Below are 23,105 nucleotides of genomic sequence, written 5' to 3' on the forward strand. Positions count from 1 at the left end.
GTCAAATACACTATGTTTTTAAGGTGGTTTAAAGATGGCAGAGAATTGACTGACCAGCAAAAGTATTCAATCGTGAACGACGCTCGTAGTGGAATCTTGTGTCTGACAGTCATCAGTGCAACAGTGGCAGATATTGGGCAGTATGAGTGCGAGGTATAAACCAAAGATAACAACCATGATAAGTGTCCAAGATCTTCTTTGAGATATATTAAGTCAAATATTTTCTTTTGTGCAGCTGTGGAATGAGTTGGGCTGTGTCAAGTGCAAGGCGGGTCTGTGTCCTGCTTATGTACCAACGAACGACACTCTGACTGACCAATCTCAGGATTTGCCACCTAAAGGTAGGATTGGAAGAGCTGCTGAAGGTAAATATCTTCCACACATGATGGAAACCAACAGGGTTTTCATGTGGTTGATCCACACTTCCTCTTAGTTTGACAAGGGATGAAGCACATGCCATTGTCCACTTTTTACTTCAGTTCTCGTCACCCTTTGTGCATCATACCATGTGACACCCCTTCACTTTACAACAATTAGCATCAAAATCCTACTACTCATCCATTCAGTCAAGTTTACGCCATTTTGAGATTTTACTCACTTTCTTTCTCATTTTTTTCCCCATTTCATACACACTCATGTCAACTACCAAACCAGTTATCGCCAGATCCTCTGGGGTTATGGCATGGGCTTCAGATTTCGACTGAAGAATAAGTTTATGATGCAGTTGCTGCATTTGCAACAAAAGCCAAATAACATCAGCTAACTGCATTATATTACCTAAAATACTAAAGGGGGATACTGTGCATTACTTTTTTTAAACATTTCTCCTATCTCCTTCATTGCAAGTGAAGGTTAATGTATAATTCATAAACAAACACTATCTGTGTCTCTGCTGAATGCAAGTGGTAGTGATTAACTGAGTCTTACTGACTGCTGAAATAAACCCGTACTTAAACATAGTCTCTAATTAATCCATCTAAATTTAATCTGCAGCTCTTTGGTCCTGAAAAAAACAAACAAAGGCTTAACCTTCTAACTACACCTATACAAGCTTTTATTTGCCATAAACCTATAGGATCTTGTGGATACTATTCAACTTTATTCAACATTATTCAACACTATACTGCATTTCCTGGCATTTCTCTCATCCATGAAAAGACATTGATACATTTATTGTATGAATGTTTTTTTTTTTTTCATCATTTCCACTTTCCACACAGAACATGAATTGAAACAGAGTCGGTCATGTGACTCAGTTAGACTCATTCAATAATTAGCTGAAGTGCCATAATTAAAAGCTTCCTTTAAAAAAATAACATCTTCTTATAAAAGAGTATACATATCCTTAATTATGTAGTGATTATCAAACTGCTTTTGTATTTGTTGTTTTACTGTTGCCATCACACAGTGTTAGCAATAAAGCTGGTAGTAAGTAAACACATGATAGGAGTTCAGTGGAGTTCACTTAAATGATGTTGATGAAAGATAGAGATGTACTTCATATTGACTATAATGTTGTCTCATTCACCTATTTTTGTTTTCTGGCTTGTGGACACCAATTCACCATGTTTGTCCTTCATTTTCCATAATGTCATGTTTTTCCATCTTCCCTTTACCAGTCCTAAAGAAGGAAGTTCCTCACATGGACCACTCCATGCAAGTCATCATTGTCATGATAATAAATAACCACCCAGCATTCCCCTTTTTCCCTTTCGCCAACGCATGCCCAGCTAACTCGTCACATCTACGAACACAAGATGGTCATGTGCTGGACAGGTGTTCCCTTCACACCCATGCAGGCGTGGGCATATGCTCACATCCTGTTGATGAGGTGTGGTTTAGTGGGGTTAAACCCTCAAGTCTCAAGGTAAGGAGTGCAATAAAATTGCTCATGGTAAGTACGGTAATGTATACTTTCTGACTTTTCCTTTTTCCATTGTTTCGGTGCACATTGATTGCGATAAAGATTCAGTTATTAAATAAAAATAAAGAATGATATAGTAATATTAAAATCGGTGTCCTTTCTGACTGAGATTTTGGTTTTGATAGATGCAGACTCCGAGGGCTGGTCCACTGCCTTTGTGAACAAATGGTTACAGGCTGAGTTAAGCCCCACCTCCATTGTCAAGATGCTTCTCCCTCCGGAATACACTGAACAGTAAGTTAAGGAAAATATATCATATAGACTCTACTTTTCCTTCCTTGGACATCACTCCGCACTGGCCTGTTGTCTGAATTAGTTACCACAACTGAATTGAGTGCGGAATGCTTAAAGTAATGCAAATATCTATCCTCTTTTTTGTCAGAACACAGTATAGCGCTGAGGAGGCTGTTCCATATCCATCCACATCCATGGATCTCGCGGTTCATCTGCCTGTATGTTACCCTGAGGAAGTGGAGGAGGAGATTTACCTTTCAGAACCAATGCAAGAGATTACAGATGGTATTTTTTATCATAAGCGTAAACATAATATTCACAAGTATGACTCCTATCAAATATTATATGATCGTCATTTGATCTAACTTCCTGCTCAGCTCCTCCCTCCATCCAAGTACCCACTGAAGACGTGTATGTAGAACCGGGCCAACCAGCTACATTTGTTGCCATCATCACAGGGAGACCTGCTCCTAAGATACAGTGGTACAAGGTAAGAGCAAAGTCCATCTGGGATTTTAAAATGGCATTGGATGCAAAGGGGTTTTGGAATGACAAAAACACTTACACTAAAATATGTTATCGTTTAACTATTTTTATTAAATGAAGACATGTTAGTCATATGTCTCATCTGTAATCAACTGACAGCAAGCGGACTGCCATCTATTGGTCACGCTCCAATCACAGCCACTCTCACATTAAGACAGTAAATGTAAACATGGAAAACAACACTTCCTCCCATTCATTTCTTGCTGCACCAATGCTGCCTCACACTGCTGCTGCTGCCACCACCCCAGCCAGTTTCCTGCATTGCAATAAATGGTTTAAAACGATGCTCTGAATTACATTGCTGCTTTCCTTCTAGGTTATTACCTTTATTATAAAGTTACTATAGTCCTAAACCTGTTTGTTTCATCTGCAAATTGAAAAAACTGCCGAAAAAAAAGGAAGCAGATTTATTTCCTTCATTTTCACTTGTCAAAATTGTTTTTTTTATTCTGTTATTACAGGATGAGGAGGATATTGCAGCCAATGAGAATGTGGAGATAGTACAGCACGGTGCTCGCTACTCACTGACCATCGTTTGCTGTGAGGGGGAAGACAGTGCCATATACACCTGCATTGCTTACAATAACTCTGGTCATGATTCGTGCCAGGCTCAGCTTACAGTGGAGGAAGGTGAGACAAGAGTATGCAGCTGTAAAAATAAAAGTTTTTATTTTAGATGCAGATTATAGAAGGTTCATGTATTTTTGACCACAGGTCACTGCTTGCTGTGTCTTTATCACGATTATCCTGTCAGATAGTTGTGTTGTTGCCAGTCCACTAAGCAACATTGCAACTGGCAATCCTACTTCAAGCAAATCATTTCAGTTAACAGTGTAATGAATTTTGTGAGTCTTTATAGTGGTCCAGGCAGCTTGTTTTGTTTCTCCGTAGGTCCACTGGAGTGTCAGGAGAGAGAGGTGGAGCTGTGCAAGAGGAGAAAGTTATTCGCTGTCTATGATGTTCATGAGGAAATTGGAAGGTGAACCTTAACATAAAAGTGTGCACCCTACATTTTCTTATAAATCCTTAACACGTATACTAGAAGCAACTAAGCATGCAAAGCATGCAAGTTCAATTTTAGTGAAATAAATGTCAGTAGAAAACATCAGCAGACTTCATATTTTTCCTCTCCTCACCACGCTACACTGTAGTAGTAGATTTACAATGACTACCATCATCTTTCTTGGTTTCAGGGGAACATTTGGGGTGGTGAAGCGTGTCGTCCACAGACGGACTGGTGAAGTCTTCGCTGCTAAGTTCCTGCCTCTGCAGAGCAGCACTCGGACAAGGGCCTTCCAGGAGAGAGACTTGCTGTCCCGTCTGGCTCACCCCAGAGTGGCCTGTCTGCTGGACTTCTTCTGCACCAGACGCACTCTTGTGCTGATCACAGAAATGTATCCTCCCTGTTAAATATCACAAAATGATCACTGCTTTGTCTGTTGAGCTTCTTACAATTGATTTGTGCTTGAGTTCTTTAATACCGTGTCCAGCTGTTGCTCTCATGGTCTTCTGGACCATTTATTATTGAGAGGATCAGTCTCAGAGAGAGAGGTACAAGCTTGCATTCATTCTGATGAATTCCTGTCTTTTTTTTCCTGCACATATGCTCAATATGGCTGTTGATTAATATACTACATATTCTTTTAGGTTCAGTCATACATCCAGCAAATCCTCGAGGGTGTTGGCCACATTCACAGCATGAACATCTTGCATCTAGACATTAAAGTAAGGTTCCCTGTACAATAACCATTGCTTATAAATATTGATTGTTGTATTATTTTTAAGCAGTTCTTAATTTGTATTCATGTTTCTTTCAGCCTGCTAATATCCTGATGGTGTATCCACCGAGAGATGAAATCAAGATCTGTGACTTTGGGTTTTGCCAAGAAATAGACACCTCCAGACACCAGTACAGCGTGTTCGGTACACCAGAGTTTATTGCACCTGAGATTGTTCACCAGGAACCAGTCACAGTGGCCACTGATATTTGGTGAGTGATCAGATTAAATATCTAAATGTGTATTTTTATTGCGTTATTGCTGTCACACTAGTCTTATTTGTAGCTTTAAACAAGAGCTAAAAGTTATTTGAAATACACAGTGAACCATATTATTCTCTTGTTTTCTCTGGTAGGGCTGTGGGTGTTGTAGCCTATCTATGGTATGTATAACTCCACTTATAATACTCAAATTATTCAAATCTTAAATATTAAGTTTATCAAAAAACTGGTTTAATCCACATATTTTTTTCATCTTTATCTCGACAGCCTGGTGTGTCGATGTCCTTTCTTGGGTGAGACAGACCGTGCAACACTGCTGACAGTCGGGGAGGGGACCCTGAACTGGGACGCTCCTGATGTCATGAACAGGAGCTTCGAAGCCCAGAACTTTCTCCGCCTGGTCCTTCAGCCAGACCCAGAGTAAGGGCCCTCTGAAACCTCCACTTCAAATCAGTCCCACTACAAAATTTCACCACAGTCAAAAATACCATTATAGGATAATTTTCTTTAATTTCATTCCTCATTAATCAAAGTATTATCCTGTATGGCTCATCTGAAAAATGTAGGTTGCTTGTTCAACCATACAACAGTTGCAAACTAACGTGTGCAATTTTCCTTAACATAGGAAGCGACCGACTGCCTTTGAGTGCTTGAGCCATGAATGGTTCCAGGTGAGAGAAAACACATCACAACACAATAGAAGTTTAAATGTATTCAAAAATATACTAAACAAATGTAGGAACACAATTAATAGAACAAATATTTCTAACTGTTTTAGGATGAAAATGCAGGAGAGGATACTGACAAAATCAACACAAAGAGTTTGAAAGTATTCATCTCAAAAGTAAAATGGCAGGTAAGTGGCCTCCTTTGTAATATTTACGGAAACCATTCACTGTATAAAAAAATGGATGCAGCACACTGGTTGGAAAAAAGTAGCAGCAGGAAGTAGCAGTTAGCCGTCGGAGGCAACTTACGCTGGTTGCAAGAAGAACACGTTTGAATTGAAGGCTATGGGAAAATGAGCCAACTTCTTACTTGATTTATAATAATATCAATAAATCAATCAATAAATATTTTTCCTGAGGGGTTAATTATCAGTTATTCTTCAATAGAATATGATTTTGTAAATTCTGTTTCCATTTAGAGAAAATAAGTAATAAAGCATAGCACATATGAGTGGTCCGAGTTGTTCGGACCAGAGTTTGTTTGCAATCAGAAGACTACATCCACTTTTCATATACGGTTTATTACTGAAAATAATCATCTTGAAGTTTAACATTACATGTACAAAAGTTAAATTCTAAACGTCTTCCCAGCGTTCTTTGACCTGCATTGGGTCAGTTCTCATGTTGAGGCCTATCCCTGAGCTGCTGAACGCTCCCCTCAGAGAGAATGCAGTGACAGTGCCTCGCGAGCTCCAAGAACACAGCAGCTCTTCTCTGAGCAGTGGCTCATCATCAGAGTATGATGAAGCCGACTCTTGGGGCTTTTTCCAGCACTACAGCCCAACTGAGGAGGAGGAAGAGGAGGACACAGATGACGATTATGATCCTTTAATGGAGAGAGCACAGATCCCTGCGCCTTTTGCCAAGCCCCATCTACATGTAGAGGAGGAGGAGGAACTGACATTAGGAGAGGAAGAGGAGAGAAGGAGTTCCCTAGAGCGCAGTATGAGCAGGCAGTCAGTTGTGTCATCAGAAGCGTCCTTCCAACAGACACCTCTGAGGGAGCGTAAGCTGAGTAAGGACAGCAGTCCATCTCTCAACCTGTCTGACTGGGATGAGGGTTCAGGAAGTGACGGAGGCCGTATCCCTCGGGGCAGCGTCATCCGAAGCACTTTCTACAGCACCTCTCATCAGCTTTCACCTCTGTCTGCCAGACACATGACGCTACGGGACAAATTCAAAGCCAAAAAGCAGGAGAGAGGACGCAAACCACTCAGAAGAAGCTTTTCAGGACGCCTCAATGAGCCACTCATTGAATATGTAGAGGATGAGACTGAAACAAATCGAGGCCAAAGACGGGGATCAATCCAGCCCTCAATACAGAAATCCTGTTCCTTTGACAGTGGAGTTGTTCTTGCCCATGGCAACGTACCTCCTCACAGGAGGAGCAGGTCCCTTGATGAATATTCACGGCGATCTCCCAGCTCGCCCAAGCGCACAAAGCCAGGTGAGGAAGAGGGCTCTCAAAGTCTTAAGGAAGATTTCACAGATGATGAAGTGGCAGGGAGAGACTTGCTGGCCATCCCGAGTCCAAGTCCACGGCGACCCACAAGAAGAAAAAGAGTCCCTGCCGCTCCTGTGCATGGGACACACACACTAGGTGGAATATCTGTTCACTCAAACTTCATGGCTGGAGACAGAATGAGCAACACACTGGATGAGGAACAGGCAGAAGGGGGAAGTACATTTGCTGGCTCCCAGGGATCTCTGGCCGAATCGTCTATTTTGGAGCATGGTGGCTCAGAGTCTTCAAGTAGACTCGGCTCCTATGAGGAGCTTAGTCATGATCATCTCAGAAGAAATGACAGGTCAGGGGAGAGTGAAGACTATGATCGGAGGGAAACTCTGATTTCATCATCCCCCTGCTCATTCCCAGAAGTCATACCCAGAGGCTTGCCTCCTCAGGCACCACCGCGTAATCGCACCCGTTCCAACCCCAACTTATGTACAACTAGCAGAGGTAAATCGGGCCCCTCACTAACGCCGAGCCCAAGTCCCAGCCTCTCTTCACTCCAGGCTCCAGAGACACCTCCAAGGGCCAGGGGAAAGAAGGAAAGCTACGGCCTGCAGAGGCACGCATCTGCTCCAGCTTTGGAAATTCGGCTCCCCACAGGAAAGTCACCCAAGCTGGGGCTGCTGAAGATGTTACGCAGGCAGTCTTGGACTGGCCATTCATACTCCCAGCTGGAGAACACAGAGTTAGGACCCACACTGGGTGAGATCATGAAGCCAGATTCACCCAGCATGTCTCTGCGGAAGAAAATTAGAGCTTCAGCCTCCAGCCTGACCAAGCTGTTTTCCAGGTCTTCCAGTAAGGAGGATGTGAGTCAAGGTGAGTTACTGAGAATTATAGTTCTTTTATGAAATGGTGTGTAGCAGCATCCACAAAGAGAATATTACATTTTGACAATGTTATAAAAAAAATGACCTCCTATATTACTCTCGTACCTTTACATTGTCTTAAAGATTTTAAACAACAAATGGCTTTTTCCTCTGGCTGTTGTCCGTCCATTACAACAGGGCCGATAGTTAAAGGATCAGCCCAACTCCCATCTGAAAGGGAGCATCGAACTGGTCTTGAAAGTCCAAAAAAGAGGACCTCCAAAATCCTGCCTTCTCTCAAAATACCTGGATTCAAAAAGACAAAAGGTTGCGAAGAAACTATAACATGGAGAATATGTAGTTCTTGTCCAAGAAATAGCTGAAATCTTGTAATGGTTATTTATCTTTAAGCCTGATTTCATTTGCTTGTTCTACTTCCAGTTCTCCCGGTACGTCCCAACAAAGCGGATGTGCTCCATTTGGATGGGGGCAGAGTCCTGGTGGTCTGGAGACCAGTACAGTCCAGTGACCCTGTCACCTACTGTGTGCAGTACAGTACAAACGGTGTGTTAGCAGAGATGATAACAGAAATGATTTGGATTTGGTCGTTTGTTTATGTTAAATCACATTATTTTAATGTATCTTATCAGGCATGTGCAGTAGATAGTGTTTCACTTGCCTCTTGTATCATTCTTTTCATGAAGGTGACGGCCCTGTAATCTGTGACTAAATGTGACGCTTTGAATTGTAGTCTTAACTGAAATGAAATGTTTTAGTCTTTCAGAAACCTTTAATATTGGAACCTACTTTTTGAAGATAACAAACCACTGTGACCTAATTCATATTATAAATTCTTTGCCCATAATAATATATAATATTTCTGGCTCTCCTTTATTGGCAAGTATGTAATGCCTTACTTTATTTTGATTAAACCAGACTATATTGTTTAATAGTCATCTCCCATGACCCATCTGTGACTGTTCTATAGTATCTCATCACTTCACTGTAAATGTCCCGTGTCTGTGCAGGTGGTGAGTGGACGGTCCTGTCAGAGGAGGTGACTGATAGCTGCTACGTGGTGAAGGATTTACCAAGAGGACTGTCCTATGTGTTCAGAGTTGGCTGCATCACTAAGATAGGAGCAGGACCTTTCAGTGATCCTTCTGCACCTGTTGTACTGGCAACGCACCCTGAAGGTAAGGGAACTTACTCTCTAACACACGGATGCATGTATGGCATTTTAATAATCACATGTTTTTATCAAGTTAACGCAGGACTGATGAGATGCCATGTATTCACCAGCTGCTAGATGGAGGTTTCTAACTTTTATTCATTCTTTTCGTATAGAGACTCACGTCTCTCTCATTCAAACTGAGACCTTGGGGTCAAAGGCCACTGGATCAGAAGGACCACCTCCACATAAGAGCTACAGCTTCCTCTCTGAGATCAACAGGTGGGATTTTAAATAACTGGAAAGCTGCAACATCCCTTTGCCACATGATAATCAAGATTTAACAAAAATAACTTCATAAGTATTTGTGACAATTTGATAGCAGAGGATAATATTATTCTTTGTTTAGTTTTAGCCGATGTTATTCTTCTGCCTCTGTTAAGTCTTGATGTAACATTGTTTGTATGATGTATCCTTCATCTGCAATCGGGCTCTGTCAAGCAACACTATCAGACCTTTTGTATATATACTGTCTGGCAGGGGACAACCCAACGTGTCACAACTGTTGAGTGACACGTCTTTGTGTTTTGTTTGCTTTTTGTTGTCTTACTTGAGGTCTAAACATCACTATTACGAGTTGTGATAGTATAATTACTAGGCTTAATCATCATTGTGTAAACTCATTTAACAATGGTGTGGAAAAGACATGTGTTTATGTTAATAAGTAAAACCAGATTTAACTAAATACTGTTATTCAGTATCTCCAATCCAATCTAATCCAGATGTATTTATAAAGCACATTTAAAAACAACAAAGTTGACCAAAGTGCTGTACAGTTAGATGTAAAACAACATAAGAAAACATTAAGACCAACAGGACATTAAAATAATTAAAGCGATAAGACCAATAGGAAAGGAAAGATCAATTAAAATTTAAACATTTAAAAATAATAATATCCTTTTATGACAAAGTTAGATATATTTTCAGGGTCACAGCCAGATCCACCGCACATTAGACCAAGAGCAGTCACCACCACCAGCTGCCTTACCTCCTTTTTCTAACACTCTGTCATCTCTCTTAGGGGTCGGTTCAGTGTAATAAGCCTTTGTAGGAATGTAGAGACCAGCCAAGTGTTTGCTGCTAAGATCACCCCGTACCACGCACAGCAAAGACAGTTGGTGCTGAGTGAGTATCAGCTGCTCAAGAGACTCCATCACTCACACCTGGTGCAGCTGCACACTGCCTTCATCACCCCCTGCTACCTGGTGTTAGTGGAGGAGCTTTGCCCCGGCAAGGAACTGCTCGACAGTCTCGCTGTGAGGTAAACGATAGAGCATGTTTATTAATAATACAAATAATAATAATATAAGTATGTAAGTAATATAAGTAACAATAAAAATAAGTATGTTTGTGGGGAGAAATATATATAATGTTCAATCCTTGCAAACATTAAAGATTTATCTGCTGTTTGAAATACATCAGATATAATATCCATAATTTCATCAAGGAATGTCAATTTTAGATTAGAAGTTATACTTCTCAAACATATTTCATCTGATGGATGGAATGCATGTCATTAAAAACCCTTTTCTTTTTAATTTTGTCAAAATCTGAAGAGTGAAGAGTGATTCAGTGGGACATATATGAACCACATTTACATTTAAAGGTCCAGTGCATAACCTCTAGGATAGTTTATTGGCAGAAATTGAACTACCAAATTATACTACCTATACAAACATACTTAACTATGTTTGTATAGATGTAGATTGCTTTAAAATAAAAATTGTTTGGTTTCCATAGCCTTAGAATAATTCTTTTATCTGTACTTTAGGCCTTGCTTTACAGAGGCCAATGTTTTCCACAGCAGCTTGAACAGACAGACCAATGTCTGTTCAACTGTGTGTTTCGTAATTTGAAGTGGAAGCTTACGAACCAAAGAAGAAGAATAACATTCTTTCTGGGATGTAATGGCCATCATAGTTCCCTAACTAGCTTTGGAAAGGGTGTGTGAGCAGAGGAGTCAGCAGTCTAACCATTAGATGTCACTAATTCTTACACACTGGACCTGTAAATCAAATATAAATACAAAACAATAAATGAAATAAAATATTTTTTTAGACCAGTATCTAATACGTTGTATTTTATGCAACCTGTCACCAGTTGTGTAAACCCAGTGTGCATGACAACCGTGTGCTGTCCTTTCAGAGATCTGTACGCAGAGGTTCATGTTGCAGAGCTGCTGTTCCAGATTCTGAGCGCCGTCGACTACCTTCACAGCCGTCGAGTCGTCCACCTGGACCTGAAGTCTGACAACATGCTGGTGGACGATTGTAACCACCTGAAGATTGTAGACTTTGGTTCAGCTCAGTCCTTCACACCTGGACAGCCCCTCATTGTCGAACACATCCAAGGCCTGTCAGAGAGCAAAGGTACTGCTGAATTGTTTTCAATTAAAAAAACAAAACAACCCAAACTAAAGTGTGTAAAATATTAAAACTCACATTTCGCTTATTCTTCTAATGTACTAAACTGTGGCTTGTCATGGCTTCCAACAGACTGTCGCAGCAAAGGTACACATTCATTAAGGAAGGAGGAATTGATGGATGGAAATAACTCCACCTAACCTCAGCTGATCCGAGCTCCCATAACCTAACAAACCCAAGTCCATTTTCCTCTTTTTTTTGTATCCAATTCTTTCTGATTTATTTTCCTAATGCAGAAAATCAAGCATGTGAGTGAAAGGTGGCATTGCCAGTAACAGCGTAACTCTTCATGAACAATTCCCTCCCTGTGTTCTGTCTGTTTTGTCAGTTTATATTGTCCTTCCTAAAGCTCCGGAGATCCTGGAGGGTCATGGTGTCGGGCCTGAAACTGATATTTGGGCTGTTGGAGTTCTGTCCTTCATCATGTAAGTGAAAAAAAAAAATTATGTTTGTGATTAAAAGCTTCTATATCTATATGCTTCTATATCTATATGTTATCCAGTGTACGCCAATATGAAAACCTTTATTTTACACAGCATCATCACATACATAGTCCAGCAGGGCGTGCTCTGACTCCATTTTTTTTATAATACTCTCATTACTGGCTGCAGCATATACACGTGCATCACAGTTAAGCAGACAAGTGCTTCTCCTTGAGTGTCCTTATTTGGCAAAATGCAAATGGTCATGTTATATACTATTTTATATATCTTCTGCTATATTTGTATTGTGTTGTATTTTATTTTGTTAGGCTGTACAGGCGCTTTTGTTCAACTCATGCGAGTTCCTGAGTGCCTGAATCATGAAATGTTGCACAACAACATATCACACCCACACCCTGGAGACTTTAAATATATGCACACCATCTGCACAATATGTATGGAATTTAATTATTGATTATATTTCATGTTTTTTTTCAATACTGGTGCCTCCTTTTAATTTAATTTATGGGATGTGTGTCTTTGACCTGAAGTTCTACGTATCAGGACAATGAAACTGTTTTTCTGGTTGTATTTTCTGATTCTCATTCACTAGGCTGAGCGCAGACAGCCCGTTCTCTGCAGAGCACAGCTGGGAGGAGGACAGAAACATTAAGAAGGGGAAGATCCAGTTTGGGTGCTGTTACCCTGGACTGTCAGAGGGAGCGTTGAACTTCATGAAGAGCAGCCTGAATAACAAATCCTGGTGAGTGCGTTAGTTAAATCACAGTGTGCATGGGTGTCATTTAATTAAAGCCATTATAAGTGAAGAAAGAACATAAACACTTACTTTCAAATAAGACTAAATATCATTTTGCAGGGGGAGACCCACTGCTGCTGAGTGTCTCCAGAACCCGTGGCTGCGCGCTCATCGTGCTCCTCACAAAGCCCGGCACTCCAAAGTGTGTTTCTCCACAGACAAGCTCAAAGCTTACCTCAAGCAGAAGGAGGAGAAGCGAGAGCTGGTCCGTACCAAGCTTCAGGGTCCTTTCTTTCAGTAAAGCAATCATGCAAATGAATCTCTCACCAGCTGGTTTAACATATGCAGCCTCTTACTCTGCACCTTTGATTTTAGCTGTGTGGTAAAAATTGAAAAAGAATCACATTTTAGTTTCTGATTATGAAAATGTGATGCGTCTTAATGAGTTTTTAGGTACGTTTGTACGTGAGCGTGTGGTGTTTTAAGTTTTAAGTTTGCTCTGGCTTAATGTGGAAACGAATCAGGGATAAAAAAAATCTAAAAAATCTGTTTGTTTGTGACATGAGAGACAGTTGTTTTTCGACGTATTTTTCTCCCACTGGGAAAAAACTCAAACATTTCTGTTGTGCAGCTCTGCTTGACTCAGAAACCAGAGTTTGTTTTATTTAAATCTTTAAATGTTAAGACTGCGATGTATAAATGGTAAATGAATTGATGATTGATTGATGCTTCACTGGAGTTTCATTTTAATAATATATTGGGTTAAATAAACACTGGAGTGAGTCAGTGAACGACAGATTTAAATAAACATGAATAGAGTGGTCAGTCATTCTTTATTCAGTCTCACACACAAACAGACGTACACATATTTTATTCATCATCTCAGACGTAAATAATATTCAGCATTTTATAGAACTATTCTACTAGTCATCGATATAAATTAGGAATAATTTTGTTTCAACATCTATGAGAGGATTTAATTATAATATATTAGAATTCAAGTGTTTACTGATGTTTTCCTCCACACTTGTGGACAGTCCAGTGTCAAACCCTGGCCCTTTAAAGACCAAGTGCACAGCACTGGTTACCACCTATAATGGGAATGTGTGTGTCATGATCGTCATACCTAGATATTGTTGTATATTTTTTTGTTGCAGAAAGTAAAAGAAAACCTTCAGGTTGATAGTGTTTGCAGTGAGTGTAGACGCTGTTACTCAGGTTTATTCTCTCCAACAGCAGAAAGACTCGGTTACTGTTTCCTCGTCATCATTTGGCCTCTTGGACTTTTTGGATTTCCTGTGTAAAGAAAAATGAGGATGAATGTCTTTATTTTTGTCAAAAAGCTAACAATCTTATGATGAGTCTGAGCCAACAACACCAACATCTGAGGAGGTATTATTATTATGGGATATTTATTCATTTTGGTTCAAAATAAGACAAAATAATATACAAAGACAAAAAGACCTTACAAAATTAGAAACATTTATTAATGTCTATGATCTGTGTTTGCTCACCTCACTGAGGATGTCCTTCAGTTCCTCGTACGCCCGCTCTAAGTCATCATTGACGATAACGACATCAAACACTCCTGGCTCCTTACCTGTAAATAAGAAGTGAATCAGCCTGTGTCGTTTTCTTTCTCTGAGAATTAAGTCTCACAGAAACTTACTGAGCTCCATATCGATGCGAGCCGCCTCCAGACGATTCTGTAAACTCTCCTCGGTCTCTGTCTGCCTGTCCCTCAGACGTTTTTCCTGACAAAAACACCAGAGCAAAGACGTGACGACAAAAACAACAGTATACCACAGCACCACGACTGCAGCCTTTTAATGTGACAATAAAGAGTATAAAACAAACTTTCTACACTAGATAAATGACAATATATTTACTAGTATATCCATGGAAGGAGGCTGTATGGAGATAAAGATGGGGTTCAGATCAGTCTCTTTAATCCTCTTCACACCCTGGATGTCCACATCAAGGATGCAGATTAAGTTCTTGGCCAGCACGTCCTCTATGGCAGCTTTACTGGAGAAACAATGCAGTGGTACAGAATTAGATGATACAGAAGTGTATTCAAATGAGCAGGGCTACAGTTATGAACAAATGTCCACACATGTTCTCAACGTGTGTCCTTCTGTGTCGCTCGCATGCAGTGACTTTGCGACTCATCCACGCTCCTCACACTGCACTCTCTCCCTCTCTCTCTCTGTGTGTGTGTTATTGTCAGAGATGGGAGGAAGAGATTAAACGTGACACACAAGGTGGTGAGCTGCAGCGCTGCTCTTTTTGACCTTAATGCAAGTTAAAGCTCCATCTGTCAACAGACTATTATATATCCTGCTGAACACTGTGGCCCAGTCTGAAGCTGTTCTCCTCTAAAAGGCAACAGACTCAATATCTGCTTTTCTCAACTTTGACGACATGTGGTATTAAATTAGTTTATTTTTGCCACTCATGTGAACACCTGTAAAAAATGTCTGAAACAGCATTTGACCTTAGTTTGTCAAACGGCTATTTAACAAGAATACTTTGACAAACTGATATTGATATATTCTTCAATGAATAAGCAATTTAATGCACATAATATATCAAATATCGTGACGTTTAATATTTACCTTGTTCCATACATGTTGCCGGAAAACTCTGCGTTCTCGATGAAGTCTCCCTTGCTGATGCCTTCCTCCATGGCTTCTCTCGTTGTGAAGTGGTAATCTGTAAGATTCAGCGTTAATGATCAATTCAGCACTGTTGCATGATGGGAAAGAAAAGGTTGTTTATTGAAGGATGACCATGATTTTATCACATCAAATCAAGAACGTATGCGATCTCATTAAACCTCACTGGAACATTTTCATGTGTGATGAAGTGCAAGTGATCTACAAGCTCTACAAAGACAAAAGCTTAAATCATCACATTAAAAAGGATTTGAAAGATTCGGAGGTTTTATTCCAGACAGAATGTATTTTTATAATTTTTCATTTCATTTTGGTCCAGTCTGTGATAAAAATCCACTTTCATGTTGCTCAATTGATGTGATGTAAAATATTTGGCATTTCTACGACAATATTCAGTGTTTAAAAACACTTGAACGGTGTGGTGATGCTAATGGTTGCAAGTCATGAGTGCACATTTAGCCACAACAAGAAATAGGACAGTTAAACGTCACTGTACTAGAACTGGGAATCACTAGTGAGGCGTCACAGGGGGCTATTTTCAAAAGCTTTTTACTCCCAAAGTGCAGGCTGTCTCATCGTAAATCCATAGATAATTTCATTCTCATTTCACTGCTTCCTCTATGGATCCAATGAGAGCATGTCAGGGTTGATGAAAGTAACCCCCTTCCCCTTGCCTTTAAAAAATAAAAATAAGAAAAACGTGATCACAATGAGGTCACCTTTCTCTGCGGTTTCTGATTCATTTGGACACGAAACTGAGGTGGACATTTTTAAGTCAGAGGAGAAGACGTCTGCTACGGGCAGTAACGTAGCCCCCAGAAGCATGGGGAGCCTGTTCAGCCCTATGGAGAAAACAAGAAAGGCACAGAAAGAGGTTTATCCCTTGATACCAAATGGAGCTGTACAGGGAGGACACAACCATTTGTGCAGCTCACTTGGGAGTAAGAAGTGTTGTGGTCGTTTAGTGCGGACCACGCAGGGAAGGGAGGCTAGAACACGTGGAATACAGTAGGACTGCTGCACACAGCGTGGCACTAAAAACATCAGCCACCTACCTACAGTACGAGGAAACTAAAGTGTCACTGAAGATACTGTACCTTTGCCATTTTCTTCCCCTGGTCTGGGGTTTCTTGTTGTGTCTGTGAGGAGACGATTTCAACATTAAAGCCCATTCAGACACAACTCTGGATTTGCTTTTGATAAAGATGCTGCACAATAACCTCAGTCGTGATTAGATAACGCACAAATCTACATGCCAGACGACATGCTGCAACTCCTGTCCCTACTTCCCTCTCAGTTTGGTACAAAAACGTACGTGACACGCTGAATCCAAAGACGCCTTCATGTTCCTTCATCAGCCTCTTCATCAGCGTGCTCTTCCCTGCTCCTGAGGGGCCGCTCAGCACCAAGGGCCTTGGTCCTGACATTGTTCTGTGATAGAGAGACAGACGGATGGACAGAATCTTGACTTAAAACTTCAAAGAAGTGTTGCAGCCACCTTTCATCGTGGAAAGTATCCTTGCACTCACTTTCTTCATTAATGCAATGACGGTAAAGCTCATGTTTACTGGTTTCAGTGTATTGCCATGAGGAAACATCCCAACAATACAGTGTTCAGTGTTGTGGCTCTAATCTCCACCGATAACCAATCGACAATTAGAAATATCCTACTTTATTCAAATATGAAATCCTAATTGCTGACTTGTCAGACAGCCCGAGGCTCCGGGGTTAATGTTGAGAACACTCGCTAATGAAGTCATTGCAGGTCAGTCAGCGGGAATAATTGGATGTGGGCCAGGCTGTACAAAGAGTCCTGGACAGGTGGATGACGAACACTGTGCTAACTAAGAGAGGTGCATAATTCAAGAATATTGTTCAATCAGTTCATTTAGAAACTACATTAACGTATGACGTTTACTTTGTACCTGTCAAAAAAACACCCCACTGCTTTTCATGTCTGCTGTTTTAAGAATGTAAGGCCTAGAAAAATAATTAGCTACAGTATATCTCTCAAATCAACTTCAATATGTACATTAATATTAACTGTAATATAGATATTGAATGTGTAAATGTAGCATTATTAATAATTTTACTTGATACTATAAATTCATTCTTCCTGCAGCTTTTGAACATATATCTTTGTTACTAATAGGATGAAATCTCTCATTCGCTCACCTCCCACCATGTTTAATAAATAATTAACTTAAATACCAATAATACAAATTTATTTATCGTAAGATGATTGTTTCATGAAATATGTGTCTTCTTACCAATGATTCAAAGGTGTCAAATGTAATTTTAACAGCAGTGTGGCGTTTGCATCATAAGTCAGTGCGAGCTGATCTTTCTCACCTGCAGTAGTAAATAATCAACGGCAAAGCTTTATTATGTCTTTACGTTGTACAAGAAAATGAAGAAAACTTCTGTGTTTTAAACTAGTTAAAAAAAAAGATACCTTACCTTTATTCACAGAGCCTCTATCGACCGTGTCAGTTCTGGTGATTCTTCAGTGAAGATTCTAATCGACTGTGTTTGTGTGTTTGTGTGTGTGTGTACGTGTGTACGTGTGTGTTTCACACTGAAGCAGCTCACTGTCAGTCTGAATTACCTCCACCTCCCATCAGGGACCAATCACATGTCTGCATGCTGACTTTGTTTAATCCACACAGTCCACACCTTCAGCAGATCACATTTTAATACATTATAGTAATAATAATGATGTCACTTTTAATTTGAAGAGTACCTGAAAAAACTCTGTCCAATGTCAAAGAGCTGACTTTTGAATTTTGGCTTTAGAATTAAAAAAAACAGGTCAAGGGTTAGGAATACTTTATGTATATATGAAAGTTTGTATGTCTTTAAGCATGTTTTCCATCCTTTATTTATGCAACTTACACATTTCACTTTCAGAAGCTGTGCGGCAGTTCGATAAAACTTGCTCATGGGCACGTAAAGTGGTGGAAATGAGGTTACATAAAAGAAATGAATTAAGAGCAAACAACCTTAAACAATGTCATAAAGGGACTAAGACGAGGTTGTGGTGTAGCGTGATGGCCCGTCGTGTCTGGTGGAGTTCATGCTCAGAATAGCAGGGTTTAGTGTCGCTCGAGTCCAAACGAGATGCAACTGGCTGTCGGGGCTAATCCTCCTCTGACCCATTTTTTTTAAAGGGCAAACACACCACACACGGTCACCAGAGCAGCCGAGTGGACTCAACAGGTCAATGAACGTCTTTGTTTGACCCACAGCTGAAGGACTTTGCCAAACGGTGACTTTTAAGACGCACGTTTTATTGAACATTGATAAAATTAGATTTTATGATCCTGTACAAAGAAACACATCAGTGACAAAGACGAAGTGAGCGTGAATGAGATTACTGTTAATGGATCTACGGGAGCTAAACAAACAATAAGTGAGAGAATCAAAAACTATGTACAGTAAATACAGTCAACATTGTTTACACACACCAATTCAAACATACACAAAACTATGTACATGTGCTTTGCATGTTATTGTTTTGTTTTTTTTCCTCATAAAACAGACAAAAGGTTTAGAAAAAGATAAATATTGTCCAAAAACATTTCTCTATGTATTTTCTTTCTTTTGCTTTGTTCAGTGCCTGAGATCTCAGTGGGTTCTAGATGTTTCTTCTGGATCTGGTCGATGTTGCAGCAACATTGCTATTATACAGGGTCTCGGATGATCGTTTGCGACTCTTCATCAGAATTCAGGAGTACACTGAACCAAGGAGGAAGAGGATGGCAGTCCACGGCAGGCCAGCTGCCCACAAGTCCACCCCTGATTGGCTACAACAGAAGAAGCTCCTCCCCGTCACAGGTAAACCCGCCTCAGGTCTCCAGGTGAAGTGATGGTGTTGCACTGAGGACACAACTTCTTTGCTCCCTGGAAAAACACACACACACACACACACACACACATTTACCTCACCTCATAATGAACATTTAACTATTTGTGAATGTGGAAAAAGTTGAAAGTTTTACCAGTGTACGAAGCCAACACTCCTCACAGTGAACGTGCCAGCACTGGATGGAGGTGAGCGGAGTTGTGTACGTGTCCTGTGGAAAGACGGATTTGACAAAGGTGAGGATTTATTTTTCCTGTAATACAAAAAATGTCCACTAGATGTCCACATGGAATTACAATAACAGCATCACAGAAGGAGATGCTCCTAATAATCTTATATTTGTATTAATGTGAAAGGTCTGACTAAGACCAGGATGCACTAATTGATTCATTAACTCATTTACATTTCCTATTTGGTTTGGTGTTTCTTGACAGAACTTAAAACCAGAGAAAAGCAAAGGAAGACATAAAAACCTCTTTGGCTTAGTTGAGTTAGAAACATAAATGTAATGTGATTCACTGAAATCTCATCAAAGGTTGATCTGAACACGTTTCTTTCAGCTGCTCTTTACTCTCATACTAACATAGATTCCATGATGATTATATTCATCGTACATAACAATTAGGGGACGTCTTCTAATAGAGGTCTTTAAAAAAAAAAAAAAAAAAAAAATTATGTAAAACAAAATGAGAAATTCTGAGAAATGTTTACTTCAATCAATTTGCTCAATCGTTTTAAATAATTTTCTTTAGGTCAACCATTATATTTGTAATAATTACAGACTCATATTAACACAATACAGATTACAGAATGATTCCATGTCAACTAATCATAATGAGAGTCTGCGTCATACTGTCATGTAAGCATTATGACAAACAAATCCTGTAATTTAAAGTCTTATTTTAGTATAATCACCATGATAATAATAAAGACTTATTGCCTAGAACACGGGTCCCTACAGGAATGATCAGTTTCTGCGTCACCGCGCGTCTGCTGCTCACCATGCAGATGAGGCATTTAAATCTGTCTCCTTTGGACAACTGTTTCTCCAAATCCCGTATCCGAGCTTTAAGTGCATCCAGAGTTGTCAGCGTGGAGTTGTCTGAGAGCCTACACACACACACACACACACACACACACAGGGAGGGCACGTGCGTTAGTCAGACACAGGAGAGTCATTTATAAATCCAAGACAGATTAAATTATTCGCTGGCCAACATGGACACTAAGCATGAAATTTAGCAGCAATCACATTGCTGCATTCGCTGTCTCATTTATCATAAGTGTGTGTGTGTGGGGGGGGGCGAGGGATGAGAGTGTGTGTGTGTGTGTGGGGATGGGGGTGGGGTTTGCCAGGGTCCACACAGAGATTAGATGTACACACAAACACGCTCACAATTACAGCGGCGACTGTATGTGCAGACGTGGGGAGGCAGACAGGCTGTAGTGCATTAAGTGTGATGAAATGTGTGCACATGGTCGAGTCGCCGGCTGTGACCTTGATTGATGATATCATCATATTGATATAGTATTGTGCATCATGCTGGTGAAAGAAAGCAGGGGCAGGTAGTCCGAGCGGATACGACACAGAGGCGGAGCTCGGCGGCCAAAATTACACTTCCCAAAAGAGACGGTTACACTTCCTTTAGCTGTGCTTTGTGTGTGTGTCGCGTGTACATGGTTACCCAACGAGCAGGATATAGTAGCAAGATATAGTATAATATACTATACTTTATGGTATATAGTGACACTATACTTTTATTTGCATTTTCAGCTCAGAGCCCCAAACTATGTGAGATTAAATGTAACAAAGAGAACACTTTGCCTCTTTAGCAGACATGAGGACAAATTATAATATATATATAATATTCGACTCAAATGAGGGAACTTATTTTGAACATAACAAAGCAATGATGAGCTCAGACTCAATGTGTATTTTGAGCTTCGTGTGATTCTAAAATTTAGCTTTACATGTTTTGAACTTACGGCTCTATCTCTGTATTTTTGCAGGTTTTGGGCAGAGTGGACTCGCTGCCGTCCGCTTTCTCTCCACTGCTGGTCGATGGACTTCCTGAGTGAACAAAGAAACAAACGGTTGAGTACATTAATATGAAATTAATTGCAAGAAGCCATCAGACGGTCTTCTTATCAGCCAATTATTGAGAGTCATTCCGTGTTGTCCTTCTTTAAGCCTGTTTGTCATTTTTACAGTAGAGAAACTGATTATTTTCTAAAAAAAGATGTCTAATCGTGTAGAGACACACAATTAACGGCATGGTAAACATTTGTGATACGGCGTGTAACCAGTGAGTTTCAAGGAAGCAGGGGTTAAAGTGAAAAAAGAGCTACTCCTCATGATTTAATAATGTCACAGACATATAATCATGCACTTGTGCACATGTTTAATATGCCGACTCAACACATTTCTGTTGTTGTACAGAAAAGAATTACAGCTGCCTCACAGAAATTACAACTCAAGTCTAAAATTTGGGCATTATTACTCCCTTTTAAATGAGAATTGATGCCATGGGCCACACAAAAAACCACACATAGAATTAGAAAAAGAAATAAATACAAAAGGCCTTTTCAAAAATAGGCACTGATCTGATAAGAGGCCACGTGGGGTCTATCTGTGCACGTCCATGCATATAAAGACAAAATCAAACACATTCAAAATGGCCAGAATAGCCTTCGACTCCTCAAGTCACTCGTTCAGAGTTAACTCACCATCATTTAACCATTTGGAATAGTCTAGGTTTACTCTGGAGTCAGGTAATACACTGCTGCTGCTGCTGCTGCTGCTGCTGAAATAAGAAAACAAAACACACATTTAAACGCGACAAACTACACAACAAACAACATATTTAAAAAGACGTATAATGTGGCATCTCATTTTTATATCAAGCATGAAGTAAAGGCCATACTTGACTGTTGTATCCTTGGAGCTTTCTCCTGAGCAGGGCATGACATCTGCCTCTGTGTATCTGAGAGACAAACTCAGGAAAAACAAGATGCTGAGTGGTAGCAACGACTAAGACAAATCTAATGGAGAAAATACTGAGGAATTCTCCCCGTGTTTGCGTGGGTTTTCTCCAGGTTCTCCGGGTTTCCTCCCACAGAAAAAAAAAATGCAGATTTGGGGATTAGGCAAATTGGACACTCTAAATTGACCGTAGGTGTGAGTATGGATGGTTGTTTGTCTTTCGCCTTATATCAGCTGAGATTGGCACACTTAACATTATGAATTTAATGTTATGTTATCAGGAAATAATGAACAGATCAGAATGTATAGAAAAGTACAGTAAACATGCTGCGTTTAACTGTTTGCGCAACACTGTAAAGGATACTGTGCTCTGCCGTACTCCAGAGTATCATCTCCATCCACGTCCAGGTCTGCGTCACTGTCACGACACTCTTTAGTAGAAGTTGTGCTCACCAGCATTGCACCTAATAAGACAATTTTATACATAGAGAACTGTAGTCATTTTATCGTTATTTCAAAGTTTACAGGTGATTCACAGAGTCGGGAATTCTCCATCTCACTAATCCCCCCCCCCCACACACACACATACACACACACACACCTTGTTCCTGTCAGTCAAATTTCAGGTCATGGGTCAAGGTCACAAAAAGTGCTACTCTTAAGTTGACCCTTCAAGGCATTCAGCTCCGCTGTAATGTGGACTGAAAAGTTCAGTGGTTTTTCAAGTGCCACTCAGTCACATTATTCACCCTCCACACAACAAGATCCCACACACACACACAAAGATGTATCCTTACCTTTAAACCCTCCGACGATAGCTGACATCTGAATCCTTCTCCTCTCATTCCACTCGTTCTCCAGTGGCACCAGGTCCACTGAACCCTCCTGTGACACACACACACACACACACACACATGAAGAACACAAGTTCACTGTCTGAATGAATATGTCCGTGTGCCTCCTGTAGCCTCCAGCTGCAGATCTGCTTCTGTG

The 23,105-nt window shown here is 40.3% G+C and overlaps 3 protein-coding genes across 8 annotated transcripts in view; 1 reads left to right on the forward strand and 2 right to left on the reverse strand.

Moving 5' to 3' along the window:
* obscna (obscurin, cytoskeletal calmodulin and titin-interacting RhoGEF a) overlaps positions 1-13,407 on the forward strand; it is a 42,029-nt gene extending 28,622 nt beyond the window's left edge. For all 3 annotated transcript variants that reach the window (XM_058638933.1, XM_058638935.1, XM_058638934.1), the window contains 26 exons: positions 24-153; positions 236-341; positions 2,050-2,158; positions 2,307-2,443; positions 2,536-2,648; positions 3,166-3,334; positions 3,596-3,683; positions 3,898-4,098; positions 4,195-4,255; positions 4,352-4,429; positions 4,522-4,694; positions 4,838-4,864; positions 4,971-5,123; positions 5,329-5,374; positions 5,482-5,559; positions 6,023-7,763; positions 7,952-8,080; positions 8,195-8,317; positions 8,782-8,949; positions 9,101-9,206; positions 10,006-10,245; positions 11,130-11,353; positions 11,480-11,494; positions 11,736-11,832; positions 12,443-12,592; positions 12,707-13,407. In XM_058638933.1, the coding sequence (XP_058494916.1) occupies positions 24-153; positions 236-341; positions 2,050-2,158; positions 2,307-2,443; positions 2,536-2,648; positions 3,166-3,334; positions 3,596-3,683; positions 3,898-4,098; positions 4,195-4,255; positions 4,352-4,429; positions 4,522-4,694; positions 4,838-4,864; positions 4,971-5,123; positions 5,329-5,374; positions 5,482-5,559; positions 6,023-7,763; positions 7,952-8,080; positions 8,195-8,317; positions 8,782-8,949; positions 9,101-9,206; positions 10,006-10,245; positions 11,130-11,353; positions 11,480-11,494; positions 11,736-11,832; positions 12,443-12,592; positions 12,707-12,887 (4,843 nt within the window). In that variant the 3' untranslated portion in view covers positions 12,888-13,407. The remainder of the gene's footprint in view (positions 1-23; positions 154-235; positions 342-2,049; positions 2,159-2,306; positions 2,444-2,535; positions 2,649-3,165; positions 3,335-3,595; positions 3,684-3,897; positions 4,099-4,194; positions 4,256-4,351; positions 4,430-4,521; positions 4,695-4,837; positions 4,865-4,970; positions 5,124-5,328; positions 5,375-5,481; positions 5,560-6,022; positions 7,764-7,951; positions 8,081-8,194; positions 8,318-8,781; positions 8,950-9,100; positions 9,207-10,005; positions 10,246-11,129; positions 11,354-11,479; positions 11,495-11,735; positions 11,833-12,442; positions 12,593-12,706) is intronic.
* Positions 13,408-13,677: 270 nt separating this feature from the next.
* On the reverse strand, positions 13,678-17,811 carry guk1b (guanylate kinase 1b). 2 transcript variants are annotated; one of them, XM_058638937.1, is made up of 9 exons: positions 17,725-17,811; positions 16,580-16,695; positions 16,362-16,403; positions 15,984-16,106; positions 15,205-15,301; positions 14,476-14,614; positions 14,256-14,340; positions 14,101-14,186; positions 13,678-13,882 (listed from the first exon to the last, which is right to left on the reverse strand). In XM_058638937.1, the coding sequence occupies exons 2-9, from the start codon at positions 16,689-16,691 to the stop codon at positions 13,853-13,855; spliced, it is 714 nt and encodes a 237-aa protein (XP_058494920.1). In that variant the 5' UTR covers positions 16,692-16,695; positions 17,725-17,811; the 3' UTR covers positions 13,678-13,852. The 2 variants fall into 2 exon arrangements, with proteins under 2 accessions (XP_058494920.1, XP_058494921.1); XM_058638938.1 differs by lacking the exon at positions 15,984-16,106.
* Positions 17,812-18,533: 722 nt separating this feature from the next.
* rnf220b (ring finger protein 220b) overlaps positions 18,534-23,105 on the reverse strand; it is a 28,261-nt gene continuing 23,689 nt past the window's right edge. For 2 of the 3 annotated variants that reach the window (XM_058638542.1, XM_058638540.1), the window contains 8 exons: positions 22,910-22,997; positions 22,477-22,576; positions 22,054-22,113; positions 21,857-21,933; positions 21,116-21,200; positions 20,131-20,239; positions 19,266-19,340; positions 18,534-19,167 (listed from right to left, as the gene is read on the reverse strand). In XM_058638542.1, the coding sequence (XP_058494525.1) occupies positions 19,096-19,167; positions 19,266-19,340; positions 20,131-20,239; positions 21,116-21,200; positions 21,857-21,933; positions 22,054-22,113; positions 22,477-22,576; positions 22,910-22,997 (666 nt within the window). In that variant the 3' untranslated portion in view covers positions 18,534-19,095. The remainder of the gene's footprint in view (positions 19,168-19,265; positions 19,341-20,130; positions 20,240-21,115; positions 21,201-21,856; positions 21,934-22,053; positions 22,114-22,476; positions 22,577-22,909; positions 22,998-23,105) is intronic. The other variant, XM_058638541.1, reaches the window with a different exon arrangement.

Source organism: Solea solea, chromosome 9 (assembly GCF_958295425.1).
Source record: "Solea solea chromosome 9, fSolSol10.1, whole genome shotgun sequence".
NCBI classification, from domain to species: Eukaryota; Metazoa; Chordata; class Actinopteri; order Pleuronectiformes; family Soleidae; genus Solea; species Solea solea.

Coding starts and splice junctions, on each gene's coding strand:
- guk1b (XM_058638937.1), bottom strand. CDS start 16,691: ATGTCAGGACCAAGGCCCTTGGTGCTGAGCGGCCCCTCAGGAGCAGGG. Junction 14,341..14,475: donor CTCCTTCCATGGATATACTA/GTAAATATATTG, acceptor TGTTTTTGTCAG/GAAAAACGTCTGAGGGACAG. Junction 13,883..14,100: donor TGAAGGACATCCTCAGTGAG/GTGAGCAAACAC, acceptor TTCTTTACACAG/GAAATCCAAAAAGTCCAAGA.